This window comes from Canis aureus, chromosome 23 (assembly GCF_053574225.1).
Source record: "Canis aureus isolate CA01 chromosome 23, VMU_Caureus_v.1.0, whole genome shotgun sequence".
Lineage (NCBI taxonomy): Eukaryota > Metazoa > Chordata > Mammalia > Carnivora > Canidae > Canis > Canis aureus.
In genome coordinates this window covers 23,858,573-23,877,825 of record NC_135633.1, presented here as the reverse complement: position 1 = coordinate 23,877,825, position 19,253 = coordinate 23,858,573, and the positions used below count along the sequence as shown (strand labels likewise).

Genomic DNA, 19,253 nt, shown 5'->3' with positions numbered 1-19,253 from the left:
AGGGCTAGTATCCAAGATCTATAAAGAACTTATTAAACTCAACACCAAAGAAACAAACAATCCAGTCATGAAATGAGCAAAAGACATGAACAGAAATCTCACAGAGGAAGACACAGACACGGCCAACATGCACATGAGAAAATGCTCCACATCACTGGCCATCAGGGAAATACAAATCAAAACCACAATGAGATATCACCTCACACCAGTGAAAATGGGGGAAAATTAACAAGGCAGGAAACCACAAATGTTGGAGAGGATGCGGAGAAAGGGGAACCCTCTTGCACTGTTGGTGGGAATGCGAACTGATGCAGCCACTCTGGAAAACTGTGTGGAGGTTCCTCAAAGGGTTAAAAATAGGCCTGCCCTACGACCCAGCAATTTCACTGCTGGGGATTTACCCCCAAAATACAGATGCAGTGAAACGCCAGGACACCTGCACCCCGATGTTTCTAGCAGCAATGTCCACAATAGCCAAAATGTGGAAGGAACCTCGGTGTCCATCGAAAGATGAATGGATAAAGAAGATGTGGTCTATGTATACAATGGAATATTACTCAGCCATTAGAAACAAGAAATACCCACCATTTGCTTCGACGTGGATGGAACTGGAGGGTATGATGCTGAGTGAAATAAGTGAATCAGAGAAGGACAAACATTATATGTTCTCATTCATTTGGGGAATATAAAAAATAGTGAAAAGGAATAAAGGGAAAGGGGAAAAATGAGTGGGAAATATCAGAAAGGGAGACAGACCATGAGAGACTCCTAACTCTGGGAAACGAACAAGTGGTGGTGGAAAGGGAGGTGGGTGGGAGGTGGGAGTGACTGAGTGACAGGCACTGAGGGGGGCACTTGATGGGATGAGCACTGGGTGTTATGGTATATGTTGGCAAATTGAACTCCTATTAAAAAATATGTAAAAAAAGAAATAAAAATAAAAAATTGAAGTGAAAAAAAAAAGAATATTTGTCTGTTCACCTACTGAAGGACATCTTAGTTGGTTCCAAAGTTTTGGCAATTAATAAAGTTGCTGTAAAATCTGTGTGCGGGTTTTGTATGGACATAATATTAAACTTATTTGGGTAAATACCAAAGAGCATGATTGTTGGATTGTATGGTAAGAGAATATTTAGTTTTATAAGAAACTGCTAATGTCTTCCAAAGTGGCTATACCATTTTGCATTTTCAATGGCAGTGAATGATAGTTCTTATTGCTTCATATCCTTGGCAACATTTGCTGTTGTCAGCATTCCAGATTTTGGCCTTTCTTATAGATGTGTAGTGGTATCTAATTGTTATTTTAATTTTAATTTCCCTGATAACATGATGTAGAGCATGTCACATATACTTATTTGCCATCTGCATATCTTACTTGATGAGCTGTCTCTTGAGGTCTTGCCTCATTTTCTAATTGGGTTGTTTGTTTTCTTATTGTTGCATTTTAAGAGTTTTTTATATTGTTGGCTATCAGTTCTTTACCAGATGCATCTTTGCAAATATTCTCTCTGTCTGTGGCTTCTCATTCTCTGGACACTATCTTTCATAAAGCAGAAAATTTCAATTTCAATAAAGTTCAATTTGTCAAATATTTCTTTCATGGATTTTTAATTTTGATCTCATCTTTAAAAAGTCATCACCATAGCCGAGGTCTTGTACGTTTTCTCTTATATTATCTTCTACTAGTTTCGGCCATGTCTGGTGTACTAAGAAGCACTTCAAGTCATCTATTTTCGTGTCACAGTGCTTTTGATCTATAGCATTTCCTTTTGGTTCTTTCTTAGTATTTCCATTTCTCTGCTTATCTTTCCAATTTGTTCTTGCATATTTTCTACTTTATCCATTAGAGCCTTTTTTACTAATTTTTTATTTATTTTTTAAAAAAGATTTTATTTATTTATTCATGAGAGACACAGAGAGAGGCAGACACAGGCAGAGGGAGAAGCAGGCTCCAAGCAGGGAGCCAGATGTGGGATTAGATCCCGGAACTCCAGAATCATGCCCAGAGTCAAAGGCAGATGCTCAACTACTGAGCAACCCAGGTGTCCCTATCCATTAGCGCCTTTAGCATATTGATTATCATAGGGGTTTTAAGTTCCTGGTCTGATAATTCCACCATCCCTGTCATGCCTAATTCTGATGCTTGCTCAATTTCTTCAAATTGTATTTTCAGCCTTTTAGCATGTTCTTCTCCACTCCCACAGCTGGACATGATATCCCAGGTAAAAGGAACTGCTCTAAATGGGCCTTTATTAATATGTGGTAAGATATGGGGGAGGGGAAGTATCCTATAGTCCTATGATTAAATTTCAGTCTTTCTGTGAGGCTATTCCCTGGAATTTGAACTTCACAAGTGTTTCTCAGTTTTGTTTTATTTGTTTTAATTCTCCCCCCTCAGATGAAATAGGATGACTAGGATGGACTGGAGTTGGGTGTTTTCTTCTCCCACATGGAAAGCTAGAGGGGGTTGGAGTTGGGTAGTCTTCTTTCCCAAGGTTGGTCAGGTGCTAAAAAATCCTAGCAGGTTAGGCTCTGGTTGACTAGTTTCCCTTATTAAAAGGAACAGAGTGTCATGATATAGTTCAAAAGGAACAGAGTGTCATGATATAGTTCAAAAATGTTTCCTTTTCCCCTCTACCTGCTTGGAGCATGAGAATATTTTTCTCTCATGTTTCTGTGGGAGCTTTGAAAAGCTCTTGGAGGCAAATATCATTTAGATTATTTTATCCCAAATTCCCTGCCATTGTTGGGTGCTCCTATGGTTTTTAACTCCCAGACTTGTCCACACTGAGCCTCCAGCAACCTTTTAATTTAGTTCTGATTTTTCTACCTTAGTTATGGTTTCTGAAGCTATCTTTCTTGTGAGCCTCTACTCTGTAAGAGTAGAGGAATTCCCTGTATTCCCAGTCTCGCCATTCTTGGTGGGGGTAATTTGCTCTGTGTCCTCTCCTCTCTCATGGATTCAAGAAGAGATGTTGATTTTCAGTCTATTTTTTCCTAATTCTTAGGACAGAGTGGTGACTCTGGGCTTCTCACATGAGGAACCAGAAGAAACTGGACATCAAATTTATTGTTGTTTTAAAAATCAGATCGAGAAAGTTCTCATTTTTTTAGTTTAATATGTTTTATTAAAATAATCAATATTAAATTTAGTCAAATATCTTTTCTTCATCAATCTAGATTTTCAAGTGATTTTCCCTTTTATTCAATATATTTCATGAATCTTATATTCATTAAATTATATATAACATCTTCACTATGATACATATTTACTGTATTTATTTTCTATATACGCTATTTTCACTATATCACATATAGTGAATTACATTGGGTGATTTTTGCATATAAAACAACTTTGGGGGTACCTGGGTGGCTCAGTCAGTTAAGGGTCTGCTTCAGCTCAGGTCAGGATCTCAGGGTCCTGGAATTGAACCCTGCATCGGGCACCCTGCTTCTCCCTCTACCTCTGCCTTTGCCTCCCTCCTTGTGCTCTATCTCTTTTTCTCTCATGCTCTCTCTCAAAAAAATTTTTTTAAATCTTAAAAAAAAAAAACAACCTTGATGTTTGAATTAAACACAGAAAAAGGAGGAAGTCATTTGTTTTTCCAGACTAATGAAGAAAAAAGTATTTGACTAAATTTAATATTTAGTATTATGTAAATATTTAGTATTATGTAAAAAATTTTAGTAAACTAAAATTATTTAGTATTATGTATTATCATAAAAATTCAAAAGAATCATAGTGTGTGTGTATGTGTACGTGTGTGTGTGCACGTCTGCATGCAATCACTGGATTAGATTTGCTAATATTTTCTTTTGGAAACCACAGGTAAGGGGAGACTACTATAATTTTACCAACATTCAATAGCTAGATAACTGCTGTCTTTGGCTATTCAGTGCACAGTCTTTTTTATAGTACATTATTCTGACTAAATCCACTGTTTTTCTCCATCAGATGATCCCAGGAGCACTGTTCAGTTGCTTCAAATCTGTACTCTCAGTTTGGGAATTTCACATAATCATCTTCTTTCTCTGAGCAGGGTAAAATCTCCAGTGGCATTTATCCTCTCTGAGATTTACATAAACAACAACAACAAAAATGGTCCTGAGGGGTTGGTTAGTCAAGAGGAGCAATGGAATTTAGAGAAGTTAAAGCCGAGAAGTGTAGTGTGGATAAAGTACCTAGCTGGATAGAGTCAAAGATGCTGAAAGCAAACATGTTATCTTGGCTCTGGAGTTGCTGAAGGAGAAATGAATGCCTTGCTCAGGACATCTATGCTTTCTTGAAGAGCTATCTGCCATTGTGATTTTTATTCTTCTCTTATGTCCATGTTCAGTGGCTTTCTCTACCTGTAACAGAGTCCCTAGGCCTGACAGGCTAGAACCCAGCAAATCTGTGGCATGGTGAATGGCTGTCTATACCTGAGGACTCAGGTATGCCTAAGGAAGGCTTCTGAAGAGAGAAAAATAGGCAAGAGATTAATATCTAATATATTTGAAGAATCCAGGAAGTAGAAGGATAAGTCAAGAGGTAAGACTGGCCATCGTTCATGTGAATTCACAGTTTGAAGATTAAGTTAGAGGTATAGAATGTCATTCCCCAAAAGTGAACCAGAGTATCATCTTCAAAGGCTGCTCAGAAGAGCTCTGGAATGGGATGCCATTGTAAATTTATCTCCAGATGTAGATAGTGCACATGATGGGAATTCATGTACTGATATCTCTATTCTCTGAAACATTGCTATCTGATATTAACTAAAAATTATATTGTTAAAAATAATGATGATGATGATGATGATGTTCATGGTGATTTGAGTACCATCTCTATTACACTCTCACATATATCCTACACATTTGGCAATATTATGAGCCAAAAAATGAATTAGGCAAGATAACTCTCAAGAGAAGCCCTCAGGAGTAATATCTTTATAAGTGATAACTGATAATCTAGGTCACACCCACCTTAGGATTACTATTGTATTTGGCTGATATGCTTAAGATTGTAGATACTTCAACATCTCCACTAACATTTTGCTTCACTTAAGCCCAAGATATTTCCCAAAGGTCTTAAGACTTTTTCTTCATTTAAGCCCCAAAGTCTCAGATTCTGTGCCAAGAACTTTAGATACATTTTCTTGAGTAATCTCTTAAGCAAGGTAATAAAGATCCCAGTTTTTTACTAAACTCAGAGTTTAGTAACCTGTCCAAAATGATAGAGGTAGTGAATGACAGTTGTCAACAGACTTCCTCTGGGTCTAGAGGAGTAGCCACTGAGAACAGTGTGCTGTGTCTAATAGATTCATTTATGGAAGATGGATTGTGAATATCCTAAGTCAGAGGAATCTTTAATATGAAATAGTAGGAGAAAGTGATCTAAGAGGGAAGACTTGGTATACCTGGGCAGGATGAAGTCTCTGAAGATATTGAAATATTTGAGGAAGGGTATCAAGGAAAAAGAAAATAAGCACACTCAAGTGCCAACATGAACAGTTATTGTTCAAGTGATGTTGAAACAGACCAGAAGTTTGTGACATAAAAAGCTAGGACAAGGAGGGAGGTATATAAAGACCAGAATTGCTTAATATGTTATGAATAGTATAGTATATACATCACAGGATGAAGGTATGTAAAGCAGCTCTTTTCTTCATCATTATTTCTCCTAAAATGGAAGGAAGATAGTATCAGAGTGGAAAAGCTCCTGTGAACACTATAGGGAGTGAGGGAATTGCTTATTTTTATTAAATATGCCAGAGAAAACTATGAAGTGTAATTGTAATAGTGGAGCAGGATATGTTGGGGGCCACATGAAATTTAGAGAAACTCTGATATCAAATATGCTAAGTGAAAAGAAAAATTTATGTTTAGTATCCAAAGTAACTGGGTGGCCATCATGTTGCTAAATAGTTAGTCTTTAGGGCTCTTACTATAAGGCCTCATTTTCTCTAGTTTCTGGTAAATTCTGCCCCTTTTGTTCCCTACAGTGCATTCCATCTATTGGGTACCCAAGCCCTGAGCACTAAAGTCTTACACTCTTCTTATAACATGCCATGTGTTCTTTTTTGTTATTATTGTTTTTATTTTTCTTTTAAGAATTTTTTCTCTCTTTTCTCTATTAGGCATCCTTCGAATTTTCTTGAGGATAATTTCCCCTTTTACAACTCTCTACTGAACCCAATAAACTACTGTCCCCTTGACACACATGCCTCAAATTTATCCTAATTAACCTAAGTTAATCTTATCTGCCAGTTTCACACACTTTTCATGATGTCCTTTTGAATGTTTGTTTGTTTGTTTCAATAGATGACACCAAAATCCACCAAATAACTGAATTTGTCATGGGTTATTTTCGTTTTCTCATTCCTACCAATGATCACCAACTAGTATTTTTTCCCCTGCATAACATTTATATCTATTTATCCTTTATCATCCCACATTTTTCTTTCATCCACTTTTTTTGAATTACTATGATAGTCTTCTAAAGCATTCCCCTGCCTTCTCTTTTGCCAAATCTTTAGTCTATTCTTAACATTAATTCTACTTTAACAGCAATATAATATAAATCTGGTCATACTGTTTACTTTTTATTAAAATGACTATGTTGTGTCCCCGAAGATTAAGTCTAAGCTCTTCATATTTTTATACAAGTTCCATCAGAAGTTCTAATCCATTTCTATTCAGTCTTCTCTCTAATAACCTAATAATCTGAAAAGCCACTCTATTCTATTGTTTTGCTCAACTGCATTCATTTACACTTGTAATGCTAATATTTTTCAGCATTTATCTGGGTGTCAATCAGCACAGAATGTTCAACACAGCCCCTTGTTCCCTCTATCTCATACTTCTCATTCGAGACCTACCTAATTCAAGAATCATCTTGAATAAATTTTCCCTGACATCTCTGGGTCAGGTTAGGTTCCTCTTTTTGTGTTTTGTAGGGATTTACATTAAACTACTACTTTAATTTTAGATCTCTCCATTTTCTAGGTTATAAGTACTTGAAGGTAGTTTTTAATTTTCCTACATTTTAGCACTACTAGTTTTCTTTTTATAAAATAAGTTTTCAATAAATGTACAATGATGAAATAGGTTAATTGGGCAAATAATAAATACAGATGGTAATTATATACAATGAGCAAAGGAGATATTAGAATCTATGCAGAGCAACATGCTTTGGAATACTGCTACTTCTTGCAATATTGACTGTACCCAAATTGTTCCAGGTTCTCGTCTTCCCACTTAGACTGAAAGTGCCTCCATCACTGTGATGTCTGTCTTCAATAGCTCTGTCCTATACCCTCGCTTCCTCCTAACAGGCCTCTCAGGCCTTGAAAGCAGATATAGCTTGATTTCTATCCCCATCTTCTTGGTCTATGCCACCTCAATTGTAGGAAACATTACCATCCTAGTTATCATCAGAACTGAGTCTTCCCTCCACCAACCAATGTACTACTTTCTATCAATGCTGGCACTGACTGATCTGGGCCTATCCACGACAACCTTGCCTACAATGTTCAGTGTCTTCTGGTTCCATGCCCGGGAGATCTCCTTTAATGCTTGCCTGGTCCAAATGTACTTCATTCATGTTTTCTCAATTATTGAGTCAGCTGTGCTGTTGGCCATGGCCTTTGACCGCTTTGTAGCAATCCGAGAGCCCCTGCGTTATGTGACCATTCTAACCAATGGTGTGATCATTGGGATTGGGTTGGCAATTGCTGGAAGGGCCTTGGCTCTGGTTTTTCCAGCTTCCTTCCTCCTAAAGAGGCTTCAATATCGTCCTGTCAATATTCTCTCCTACCCATTCTGCCTACACCAGGATCTGATAAAAACAACTGTATCCAGTCGTTGGGTCAGCAGCATCTATGGCCTCATGGTGGTCATTTGCTCCATGGGACTTGATTCAGTGCTTCTCCTCCTCTCCTATATCCTCATCCTTGGCACAGTGTTGAGTATAGCCTCCAAGACAGAGAGGATTAAAGCGCTCAACACCTGCATCTCCCACATATGTGCTGTACTCACTTTCTATACACCAATGATTGGGCTATCTATGATCCGTCGCTATGGGCAGAATGCTTCCCCAATTGTCCATGTGCTCATGGCCAATGTCTACTTGCTGGTTCCACCCCTCATGAATCCTATTGTCTACAGTGTCAAGACCAAGCAGATTCGTGACAGAATCCTCAGGAAATTCAAGCAACAGAAAGCTTAGGTGCAAGAGACTCTGAAACACATTTTTCATCATCTTCTCCTTTATAATTATGAAAGTATCTCATACTAGTGTAGAATTTTCAATTTAAATTTTACTGGGACACCTGGGTGGCTCAGTGGTTGAGTGCCTGCCTTTAGCCCAGGGTGTGATCCTGGAGTCCAGGGATCAAGTCCCACATCAGGCTCCCTGCATGGAGCCTGCTTCTCCCTCTGCCTGTGTCTTTGCCTCTTTCTCTCTCTGTCTCTCATGAATAAATAAATAAAATCTGTAAAAAAATAATTTAAAAAATAAAAAATAATATTAATAATAAAAAAAAGACTCCAAACCACTGCTGTCCTTCGGGGCTCTCTGGCTCAGACACTACCTTCCATGCTGCTGAAACATATTGTCAAGAAACACATGCCCTGGGCAGCCACGGGTGGCTCGGTGGTTTAGCACCACTGTCAGTCCGGGCATGATCCTGGAGACCCAGGATTGAGTCCCATATCAGGCTCCCTGCGTGGAGCCTGCTTTACCCTCTGCCTGTGTTTCTGCCTCTCTCTCTCTCTGTGTCTCATGAATAAACAATTAAAATATTAAAAAAAAGAAACACATGTCCTCTCTCCAATTGCCCTCTATATCAGAAGTTCCTTCATTCTTTTCCCCTTCGGTTGGTGGCCCTGACCACTACCCCTGGAAGGTCTGCTGTATAGGACTTCCCCTATTTCTCCTACCTCACTGTGCTACTGCCATCTCATGGTCAAGCCTTTTCCTTAGTTACTCTGGATCCTCAAACTCACTGGAACGTATATCATACATTTTGTTTCTCATTCAGACCATTGATGAACATTCAGTTTGTTGTCACCTCTGTCTATTATGAATAATGCCAGTATGTATATTCTTGTACATATTTTTGTGTGGTCAGAGAACATTGCTTATGTTATTTCTATCATTTAAAATCTATATCTATATCTATCTATTTTATGATCTAGTATATGGTCTATGCTGGAGAATGTTCCATAAGCACTGGAGAAAAATGCATATTATGGTTGAGTGGAGTGGTTTATAGTATTAAGTCTTCTATCTCCTTGTTGATCTTCTGTCCAGTTGTTCTATCAACTATTGATAGTGAGAAAGTGGGGTAGTAAAGTCTTCACCTTTTATTTTATTTTAATTATTTTATTTTATTTTATTTCATTTTTTAAAGTTTTAATTTATTTATTCATGAGACATACACAGAGAGAGGCAGAGACATAGGAAGAGGGAGAAGGGAGAAGCAGACTCCCTTCAGAGAGCCTCATGTGGGACTCCATCCCAGGACCCCGGGATCTTGCCTTGAACCAAAGGCAGACGCTCAATTATTGAGCCACCCAGGTGCCCCTAGCTTTTATTCTTGAACTGTTTATTCTTCCCTTTGTTTCTGTCAATTTTTTGCTTCAGATTTTTTGCTGGTCTGTTATTATGTGAGTATATGCTTATCATTGTTATACTTTCCCTTTTATCATTATAAAGTGACCCTCTTTATGTATAGTATATTTTATTTTATTTTTTGGTATCAAAGTCTATTTTTTCCTGATATAGTACAGCCAGCTTTGTTGTAGTTGCATTTTGTATGGTACCTTGTTTTCCATTCTTTTACTTTCAATCCATTTGTATATGTAACCTGAAGAAAGCACATAGTTGGGGCATGTTTTATCATCTAGTCTGACAAACTTTTCTGTTTGATTCGATTGCTCAGTCCACTACCTTCAATGGTACTATTGATAATGATGAGTTGGATTTATATCTGCCATTTAATTTTTTGTTTTTTTCTATCTCATTTTATTTTTAAATTTCTCTGTTCTCTCTTTACTACTTTCTTTTGCTTTAAATTAATATTTGTCCTACATAGCATCTTAATTTTTTCAATGACTTTTTCACTAGATATTTTTTATAATTTTCCTTAGCAATTATAATAGAGCTTACCACAATCACCTTACCAAAATCATCTTCTGATGTATACTAGCTTAATTACAGTGATATATAGGAACATTTAAACTGCTATTCCCATATAACTCTATTCCATTTTCCTTAATTTGTGGTAGTGTATGAAATTGCTTTTTAAGGAAGTTAAGAGAAGAGAGGATATGCACTTAACTATTTCTCATAATTATGAAATTACCTTTACCGATGTTTGCCTTTTTTTGTATAGATTCAAATTTAAATCTGGACCACTTACTTTTAGCCTGCATTTGACTATAATCTTAAACTGTTATCTAAGAAGAAGCAATTCATAGGTTAGATTTAATGAAATTAAAATATCCTGTGCATCAAACATAGTACTAGAAAATAGAAAAGCCAAAAACTGGGAGAAAATAATTGTAAAATACATGACAAATTATTTGTGTCGAATAAAGTTCTACAACTTAATTAAAAGATAAACATCTTAGGGAAGCCTGGGTGGCTCAGTCGGTTAAGTGTCTGCCTTCAGCTCAGGCCATGATTCCAGAGTTCTGGGATCGAGTACCACATTGAGCTCCCTGCTCAGTGGGAGTCTGCTTTTCCCTTTCCATCTTTGCTCTCTCTCTCTCTCAAGTAAATAAATAAAATCTTTTTAAAAAGAGACAAACATCCTAGTATAAAATGGACAGAATTGAATGGCCACTTCACCAAGGAAGATATATGAATAGCCAATAAACGTAAAAATGTGTTCCAAAATTAGAGGAATACAAATTAAAATCACGAAGAAATACATAGGGCTACTCAGGCAGGCTAACATAAAAAAAAGCTGAAATAATAATCAAGGCTGTGGACGAAATTTTCTGAAATTTCATACATTGCTCAGAGTGTATAAAATAGCACAACACTTAGAAAAGTTTGGCAATATGTGTTCTCTGGAAATAGACCTTGAGAAGGTATTTGGGATATAATGCATTTATAAGATCTTTAATGCTACTGAAAGGAAAAGATAAGGCATTAGGGTTGGACAGAGAGAAATGGAATTGCAATGTAGCCCTGACAAAGCTGTGTCCAACCCTGAAGAGAGCTCTGGAGTGAGCATTGTCTATTAATAAAGATCTTCAGACAGACCTCAATGAACTGGCATTTTTATTTGAGTAACTGCAACCTTAACTTTTCCTGAGGATTAGAGTTAATTACACCTGCTAATATGGTATGCTTTCTTGCTTCCTAGTTCTTGTGCCCAAGAGCCCCAAATTCCCAGATGGTAGTCATAGCTTATAATTAAATGTAAATCTTGCTGGAAAAAGTACACTCCATCTCCACCACCAGGACCTCTGAGCACACAGTCATTGTTTGGACAGAAGGCACAATATCTCCTATGACCCAAGTTCTCTTCCCATTGTGATTCTGGCACATATGAAGGTCTTTGATTCAGTGCATAAATTGACTCCAAGAGGATGCCATCACCTAGAATGCTGTTTGAGCTGATATGTGCCTTTTGTAAGCTGTGTGAGTGCTCTGTTAGGCCAATAACTTGTGGTATATGATATAACCAATGGATTGAATAGTCATGAACCTACTCTCACTTCGTTAGTTTTACCCTGGTCTGATACAATGTTTGATGAAATCCTGTGCCAGGGGATGAAACATTTTGTGATGCTGCTGAGGCTCTGCAGACCGAGACAATCTCACACACAGAATGCATGTCTGTTTTGTGAGATCAAACTGCCCCCTGTTGCAGGATTGAAAGGACAGATGTAGCCAACTTGTCATGAAGTGGTTAGTTGGTGACCATGAGAAATGGCACCATATCAAATTCCGGACATTAGTTAGTCTCTGTTGCTAGAAGGTCTGACATTTAGCAGTGGCAGTAGCTAGATCAGTCTTGGTTATGTGGGATTCCATAGCGTTTGACCCTTGGGCAACTGTATAGCATCCTCTGTGGCCTCCAATTTCACATGCCATTGTGCAAGCACTGTGGTGGCTGAAGCCAGAGGATGACTGATAACTGATTATGCTCTTCTGTCAGCTTGGCTCCTCTTCCATGGTGGCTAATCTCTGTTGAGCAGTAACATGTGGTGCAAAGATCTTCACAACATATGCCCACATCATTCTGCCACCCCAGACTTCCTGAACTCTGGTCTTTCATCCTTTTCTGTCAATCTCCTGACCAGCCCTAATTCACCACTGCCAATGGTTCTGTTTATGTTCCGGTCTCAGGACACTTCCTTTTCTACACAAAGTGATCCCTAGGTGCATCACCTAAACCTCAGTATAGGAGATCCACACTTAAAATAAAAGTAAAATCTGTTTGTGGAATATATTACCATTCAACCAAAGGGAATAATGTGGCTGCATATGTATGCAATGATATACTTTCTACATATGATTTATTGAAAAAGATAGCTGAATAACAGTGCATGTAGAAATATATCCATTCTAAATAAATTACTTCAAACAAAATTTGTGTGTGTGGTGTATGTGTGTGTCTATGTTGAGAGAGATTCATGGAATCAATCATTTTAAATAGTCAATGGATATTACCCTTGGTTATAGGTGTAGAGGGAAGAGAGAGGTCAACAGTCAACAGAAGTCTCTCAATCAGCCATTTATAAGCTGGAGGTCTTAGGAAGTTGGTGGCATATTCAGTCTGAGTCTGAAGACCTGAGCACCAGGGTGCTTAAAAAAAAATTTATTTATTCATGAGAGACACACATAGAGAGGCAGAGACACAGGAAGAGGGAGAAGCAGGCTCCATGCAAGGAGCCTGATATGGGACTCGATCCCGGGACTCCAGGATCACACCTTGAGCCAAAGGCATATGCTCAACCACTGAGCCACCCAGGCATTCCTCACTTTTGTATTAAACATGTCAATATTATTTATTTTCAATATCAGGAAGTATTTTAAAAGTAAATACTATTCCCTTATCTTTTAAAAGTAACAGTTTGTTCCTTTCAGAATTAAAACCCAGGGATGAAAAAAATAATAATAAAATAAAACCCAGGGATGTCTGGGTGGCTTAGCTGGTTGAGCAACTGCCTTTGGCTCAAGTCATGATCTTAAGGTCCTGGGACTGAGCTCCACCCTGCTCAGTGGGGAGTCTACTCCTCCCTCTCCTCTGTCTCTCAAATAAATAAATAAAATCTTTTTAAAAAAAGAATTAAAAAACTCAATAACCTAACTGTACTATCAATAACGTAATGACATAGAATATACAATGTGACAACTGCTGGGAAAAAGCCAAGAACAGAATGCTCTGAAACTACAGGCAAGGGAGCAATTAATTCAGCATAATGGATCTGGGACTGGTACACTCTCATAATCTCTTTTTTTTTTCCTAAAAAAATGACTAAAGCATTTGCATTATGGGAATTCACCTGACTCTCCTTGAATCCAGTTAAGCATTCATTAAAGTATTCAGCTGGGCTTTTTATTCCCTCTGAGGGTAGCCTTCTGTATTATCATCCCAAGAGGCCACTCACAAAGCATCAGGGAGGAAGGACTAGTATTGGGGTGTTATGATAATCCTGTGTACCTGACACTGGGATTGGAGTGGCTTCATTCTTGGTTTATATTTCTGAGCCTGAAGTGTAGATCTAATAGCCCACATCTTGGTAAGTACCCAAAAACCCTAGTGTTCCAATTAGATTTCATCAATCAAGAGCATTAAGATGGATAAAATGTGTCCTTGATAAAATGTTAATATTTTACTGTTTAACGCCAGCTTAAATCTTAGAATATACTTAAGACTTTGTTAATATTATTGTATTGGTTAGAGTTTTCCAGAGAAACAGAAGCAATAGGATATATATTGGCCACTGAGGATTATATATGGAGACTGAGAAGTCTCTCAGTCAGCCTTTTATAAACTTAGGAGGTTGATGGCATAATTCAATCTGAGTCTGAAGACCTGAGCACCAGGGTGCTAAGGCAGGAAAAGATAAGACTGATGTCCTGGCTCAAGTATTCAGGCAGGAAGGACTGAATTCTTCTTCCCTCTACCTTTTTGCTCTTTTCAGGCCCTAAACTGATTGGATCATGCCATCTCATACTGCAAAGGGCAAACTGTTTTATCTATGAGTTCATAGATTTTAATTAATCATGTGCGAGTGGGTTTTGTACAAATTCCATTTAATCATTTAATTTTAATATAGAAGCCTCCAAGTTGAGGATAAGATTTTTAATTCATTCATTGAATATCAGTATATATCAAAATGATTATATGGGATACCATCAGCTAGAGGAAGGAAGAAAAGCAGAAATATTATCAGCAAGAGAACACTAATAGCCCTAAGTTACTATTACTGTCATTACTCAGCGCTGGACCTCAAGTTTGGGTTAATTTGGGTTCACTCGGTAGGCAGGATGAAAACAAATAAACGACAACAACAAAACAACCCCTATTCAAGCAGGAGAAAAACAAGTGTTGCAATATTGAAAATGTCAAGTTCTGCCCTAGGTTGCTCTATGTAAAATAAAAATGTTATACTATTATATAAAAATATGGATCCTTTAAAGAAATGAAGGCTTTGCATAGATCACTGCACTCTTTCACTTCAGATCATCTTCTGAAGCAATTATATGTATTCAGGGAGCTTTATGATATGTGTGTTTAGGGGCTAAATCAGCCCACTCATACCAACAGAGGACTTGAGTGGGGGTGTAAGGCAGTCCAAGAGAATGGAAGTGTGAGTATGTATACCTAATAGGGGAGAATATAGGGCTTTGCATTTCAGTCAAGGTATTGGACTTGGGGAGGTTGGGTTATTCTGATTTTCTTAAGGGAAGTAGAATGACTGACATTACAGAAAGACAAATCTGGTGCTGACACAAAGGCATTTTGTGACATCCGTGCAACACCTATAGCCTCCTTGGAACTGCTGATGAGTACCTTCCAAATGTAAATGTAGTAACTGTTAAACCAGTTGTTTATACGGTTTTTATTATACTTTCATATGCTAATTGCATTTAGAACTTCCTGTGTATTCTCCATTAGTGTATGATTCCACATTCATATTCTTCAAAACTATATTTTTCTGTGGATACATTTATCACTAAATTGCTGACTGGTGACATAAAGACAGAAGTTAAACTAAACAAGGCATTCTAACTAAAAAGATGGGATTAAACCTAGGGGAAAAAATTTAAAAGGTCAACAAAAGTGGTCACAGAAACACACCAGGCATGTGCAGCAATTTATGAACTGTGAGGTAGAGATAAGAAAATGGTACAGGAGATAGATGTGGACACACACATAACAATATGTGCAAGAGAAAGAGAGGACTGCATGGTGCCTGTGTGGTTCAGTCATTGAGTGTCAGACTTTTGGCTTTGTTCAGCTCAGGTCATGATGTCAGGGTCCTGGGATGGAGCACTATATGGGGCTCTGCGCTGCTTGAGATCCTTTCTCCCCATCTTGCTCCTACCCTGGCTCGCACTCACTCTTAAATCAATCAATCAATCTTAAAAAGAGGAATGGAGAAAAATATAAAAGCAAGTATGAGGGTATAAGCATGTTTAGAAAAGAGAGGCAACATAACAGAACTTGATACTGATTATCTACAAAAGAAATCTACAAGACTTTTGCAACATATGTGTGAACAAGAGAGGACAAGAAAGAATGAGGCAGCATAATAAACAATTGACCTATGTACCACTTTAAGGGATAGCATTAATTCCCTAGTGATCAGGAATTGGTATAAAAGCAAATCATGTGCGTTAAATTTATGTTTATCTGCAATGTACCTTTAAAGCTTTGAAATATTTACAGTTTCTTTAAATAATGTCAATAAGTTATCTTCCATAAAATTGCTTTCATGCCAGCACAGAGGTAACCAGGCACCTATTAAATGTTCTATTAAAATGTATCTCTCTTACTTAAATGTTCCCTTTTAGTTAGTGTCTTTCCACTTGTAATTAACATTGACTTTCCAGAATTCCTCAGGTATGCAGATTGGATAATAGCCAAGGTTTGCAGAGGAGTGGGGTAGGTGCTCCGTTTTACTTCATTCCTTCAGCCTCTAGCTAAGAACAATCATTTATATTTATCCAACAAATATTTACTGAGAACCAAATGCGTGAAAGCATCCAGGAACATCAAGATAAACATGAAATATACCCTGACCACAAAGACATCAGCAAAGTAGGAGGCAAAGATGTGAAATAAATGTCAAATAAATATTCATATGATAAACAGGCAAAAGGTCACAAAGAAAAGCACTCTGTCTGGAATGTAAGGTGAAGAAATGGTCCAAGAAAGGATTCTAAAGGACATGATATCTAACAGGATTTGGACAAATGCAGGCGAGGAAAAGAAGGACGTTTTTAGGATACATAAAAGCAAAATACTTGAAACAACATGGTATTCTGGAAATTGAAAGAAGTTGACATAAGGAAGAGATTAGTCATGGAAAGATAGGAGACAGGTAATTAACACCTGTCTCTAGCCAGGATTATACTGTGATCACTACTAGAAATGTTTAGTCTCACTTTTTCACTTTTCTGTTCACTATGTAGAAAAAAAATACATTGCTTTCCTAGCAACATTTCTCATGATCTAAAACTCTTACACCCTTATCATATCACAGGATGAATTTTATAATCAGTATGGATTTTAAAATTCCAATTTGTGGCCTCATTAAGTATGATTATGGAAAGCATCATGTTCAGCTTCTAGATGTAAAAATAATCAACAAATGACACCTAACTCTGGGAAACAAACAATGGGTTGCACAAGAGGAGGTGGGTGGGGGGATGGGGTAGCTGGGTGATGGGCACTGGGGAGGGCACTTGATGGGATGATATAATGGGTGTTTATTATACTATATGTTGGCAAATTGAGTTTAAATTAAAAAAATAAAATATTGACAATGGTTCTACTATAACTTTCCAATCCTTTGACTTGCATTTTCCTGATGATGCATGGTGTGGAAGATCATTTACATCTTCATTATTGAATTGTTAAGTTTCTTCCTAAATTCTGGATGCATGTCCAGATATAGGATTTGCAAATATATTCTTATTCTATGGTTAGTCTGTTGACTTTCTTGACAGTGTACTTTGAATCACAAACTTTTAAAAAAATCTGATTAAGTCCAATTTATATATTTTTTTGTTTATACTTTTTGTGCCATACGAATCCATTTTCTAACCCAAGTTCAGAAAGATTTACTCCTTTGTTTTCTTCAAATGGTTTTACTATTACAGCTCTTGTATAGAAGTCTTATATTTTGATATAATTTGTTTGTATATAGTGTGAGGTAGGGATCTAAGTTCATTATTTTGCATATTGATATGCAATTGTCTTACCATCATTTTTAAAACAATACAATTTCTTAAAGGTTAAATATTAAATAATTGCCCATGCATTTGTAGTGTTATGTTCCTGATTTGTACCTATGTTAATCCATATAATTTCCAAATTTGTACAGTGTCACAATCTAACAAAATATGCTATTGGAATAGAGGCTGATAAATTTTCTGTTTCCTTCTTACGTGCTGAGTCTAAGGAAAACACTTTGAATATTTATATCCATCTACTGATGAGGGATAGGTACATTTTCATGTTTTTCCTGTATCCTGCTTACATGTGTCATGATATTATTCCTATCTGTATCTTACAAAATGCTTTCTTTTCATCCTAAGAATTATTGCAGAATAAGTGGAATCATAAGATTTCCATTGACCTGAATGACTAGACAAATGACTACACAAATATACATTTAAGCAAACTCGTTTTTGCCATTGTAGGATGTCTCTTCTGAGACCCACATCCTGATCTCACTTTACTGCAATGTCAGCCTTTAACACTTCTGAAGTGGAAATCTCTACCTTCTTCCTCATTGGGATCCCAGGGATGAAGCATGCTCACATTTGGGTCTCCATCCCCATTTGCCTCATGTACCTCCTTGCCATCCTGGGGAACTGCACTATCCTCTTTTTCATAAAAACAGAGACCTCTCTGCATGAGCCTATGTATTATTTCCTCTCCATGCTGGCCTTTTCTGACCTGGGACTGTCCATCTCCTCCCTTCCAACCATGCTGAGAATCTTCTTGTTCAATGCCACTGGAATCTCCCCTGATGCTTGCTTTGCCCAGGAGTTCTTCATTCATGGATTCTCAGCCATGGAGTCATCAGTACTTTTCATCATGTCTATCGATCGCTTGATAGCCATCTGCAACCCTCTGAAATACACCTCCATTCTGAATAGTGTAAGAGTCTTTAAAATTGGCCTTGTATCTGCTATAAAAAGTCTCTTATTGGTCTTCCCTTTCCCCTTTATTCTGAAGAGGCTGAGATTCTGTAAGAAAAGCCTTCTATCTCACTCCTACTGTCTCCATCAGGATGTCATGAAACTGGCCTGTTCTGACAACAGAGTCAATGTCATCTACGGACTGCTTGTGGCTCTAACAGCTATGTTAGACTTGGTATGCATTGCTGTGTCTTACATGCTGATCATGAAGATTGTTCTGGGCATCACCTCACACAAGGGCTGTCTCAAGGTCCTCAACACTTGCATCTCCCACATCTGTGCTGTGCTGATCTTTTACGTGCCTATTATTACCTTGGCTATTATTCACCGCTTTGCCAAAAACGTTTCTCCAGTTGTTAGGGTCGTCATAGCTGATACCTTCCTTCTGGTTCCCCCTCTAATGAATCCCCTTGTGTACTCTGTGAAGAGTCATCAGATTAGAAATCTGATTCTCATGAAATTATGTGAGATAAAAGGTTGATGGGAAGCTTCAGCTGCAATGAATGCCCAACTCACTTTGCACAAATGCGGGGATCCAAGAATGACAGTGAAGTAAAAGAGATTGACAAAAATATGTATTTCATATATAGGCTCATCAAATTTCAAATTATTGATTTCATTTAGCAGCAACAACATCCTACATGGCTTAGGGTTATAATACATTAACCATTGCATTTTCTATGTCCTTTGACTCTTTTACCTCTCCACATAACCAGCTATATGATTATATCCACAATAGCCACAAAAGTGCCATTTTAATTTGATTAAAATGTTAGATTTATTATTCTTAAAAAAAGAAAATTAGTATGTCCCTTTGGGAAAAAAGCAAACATAACTCTAACTCAGGCATGATCAGTTCTAACTAAAGTAA

General features: G+C 37.4%; 2 protein-coding genes across 2 annotated transcripts; both read left to right on the top strand.

Moving 5' to 3' along the window:
• Window positions 1-7,261: 7,261 nt before the first annotated feature.
• Window positions 7,262-8,206, top strand: LOC144295436 (olfactory receptor 51G2-like). The gene has a single exon (XM_077867837.1). It carries the CDS (start codon window positions 7,265-7,267, stop codon window positions 8,204-8,206), a length of 942 nt encoding a protein of 313 aa, XP_077723963.1. The 5' UTR covers window positions 7,262-7,264.
• Window positions 8,207-17,921: 9,715 nt separating this feature from the next.
• On the top strand, window positions 17,922-18,863 carry LOC144295165 (olfactory receptor 51A7-like). Its single transcript, XM_077867617.1, has one exon. It carries the CDS (start codon window positions 17,922-17,924, stop codon window positions 18,861-18,863), a length of 942 nt encoding a protein of 313 aa, XP_077723743.1.
• Window positions 18,864-19,253: the final 390 nt, after the last annotated feature.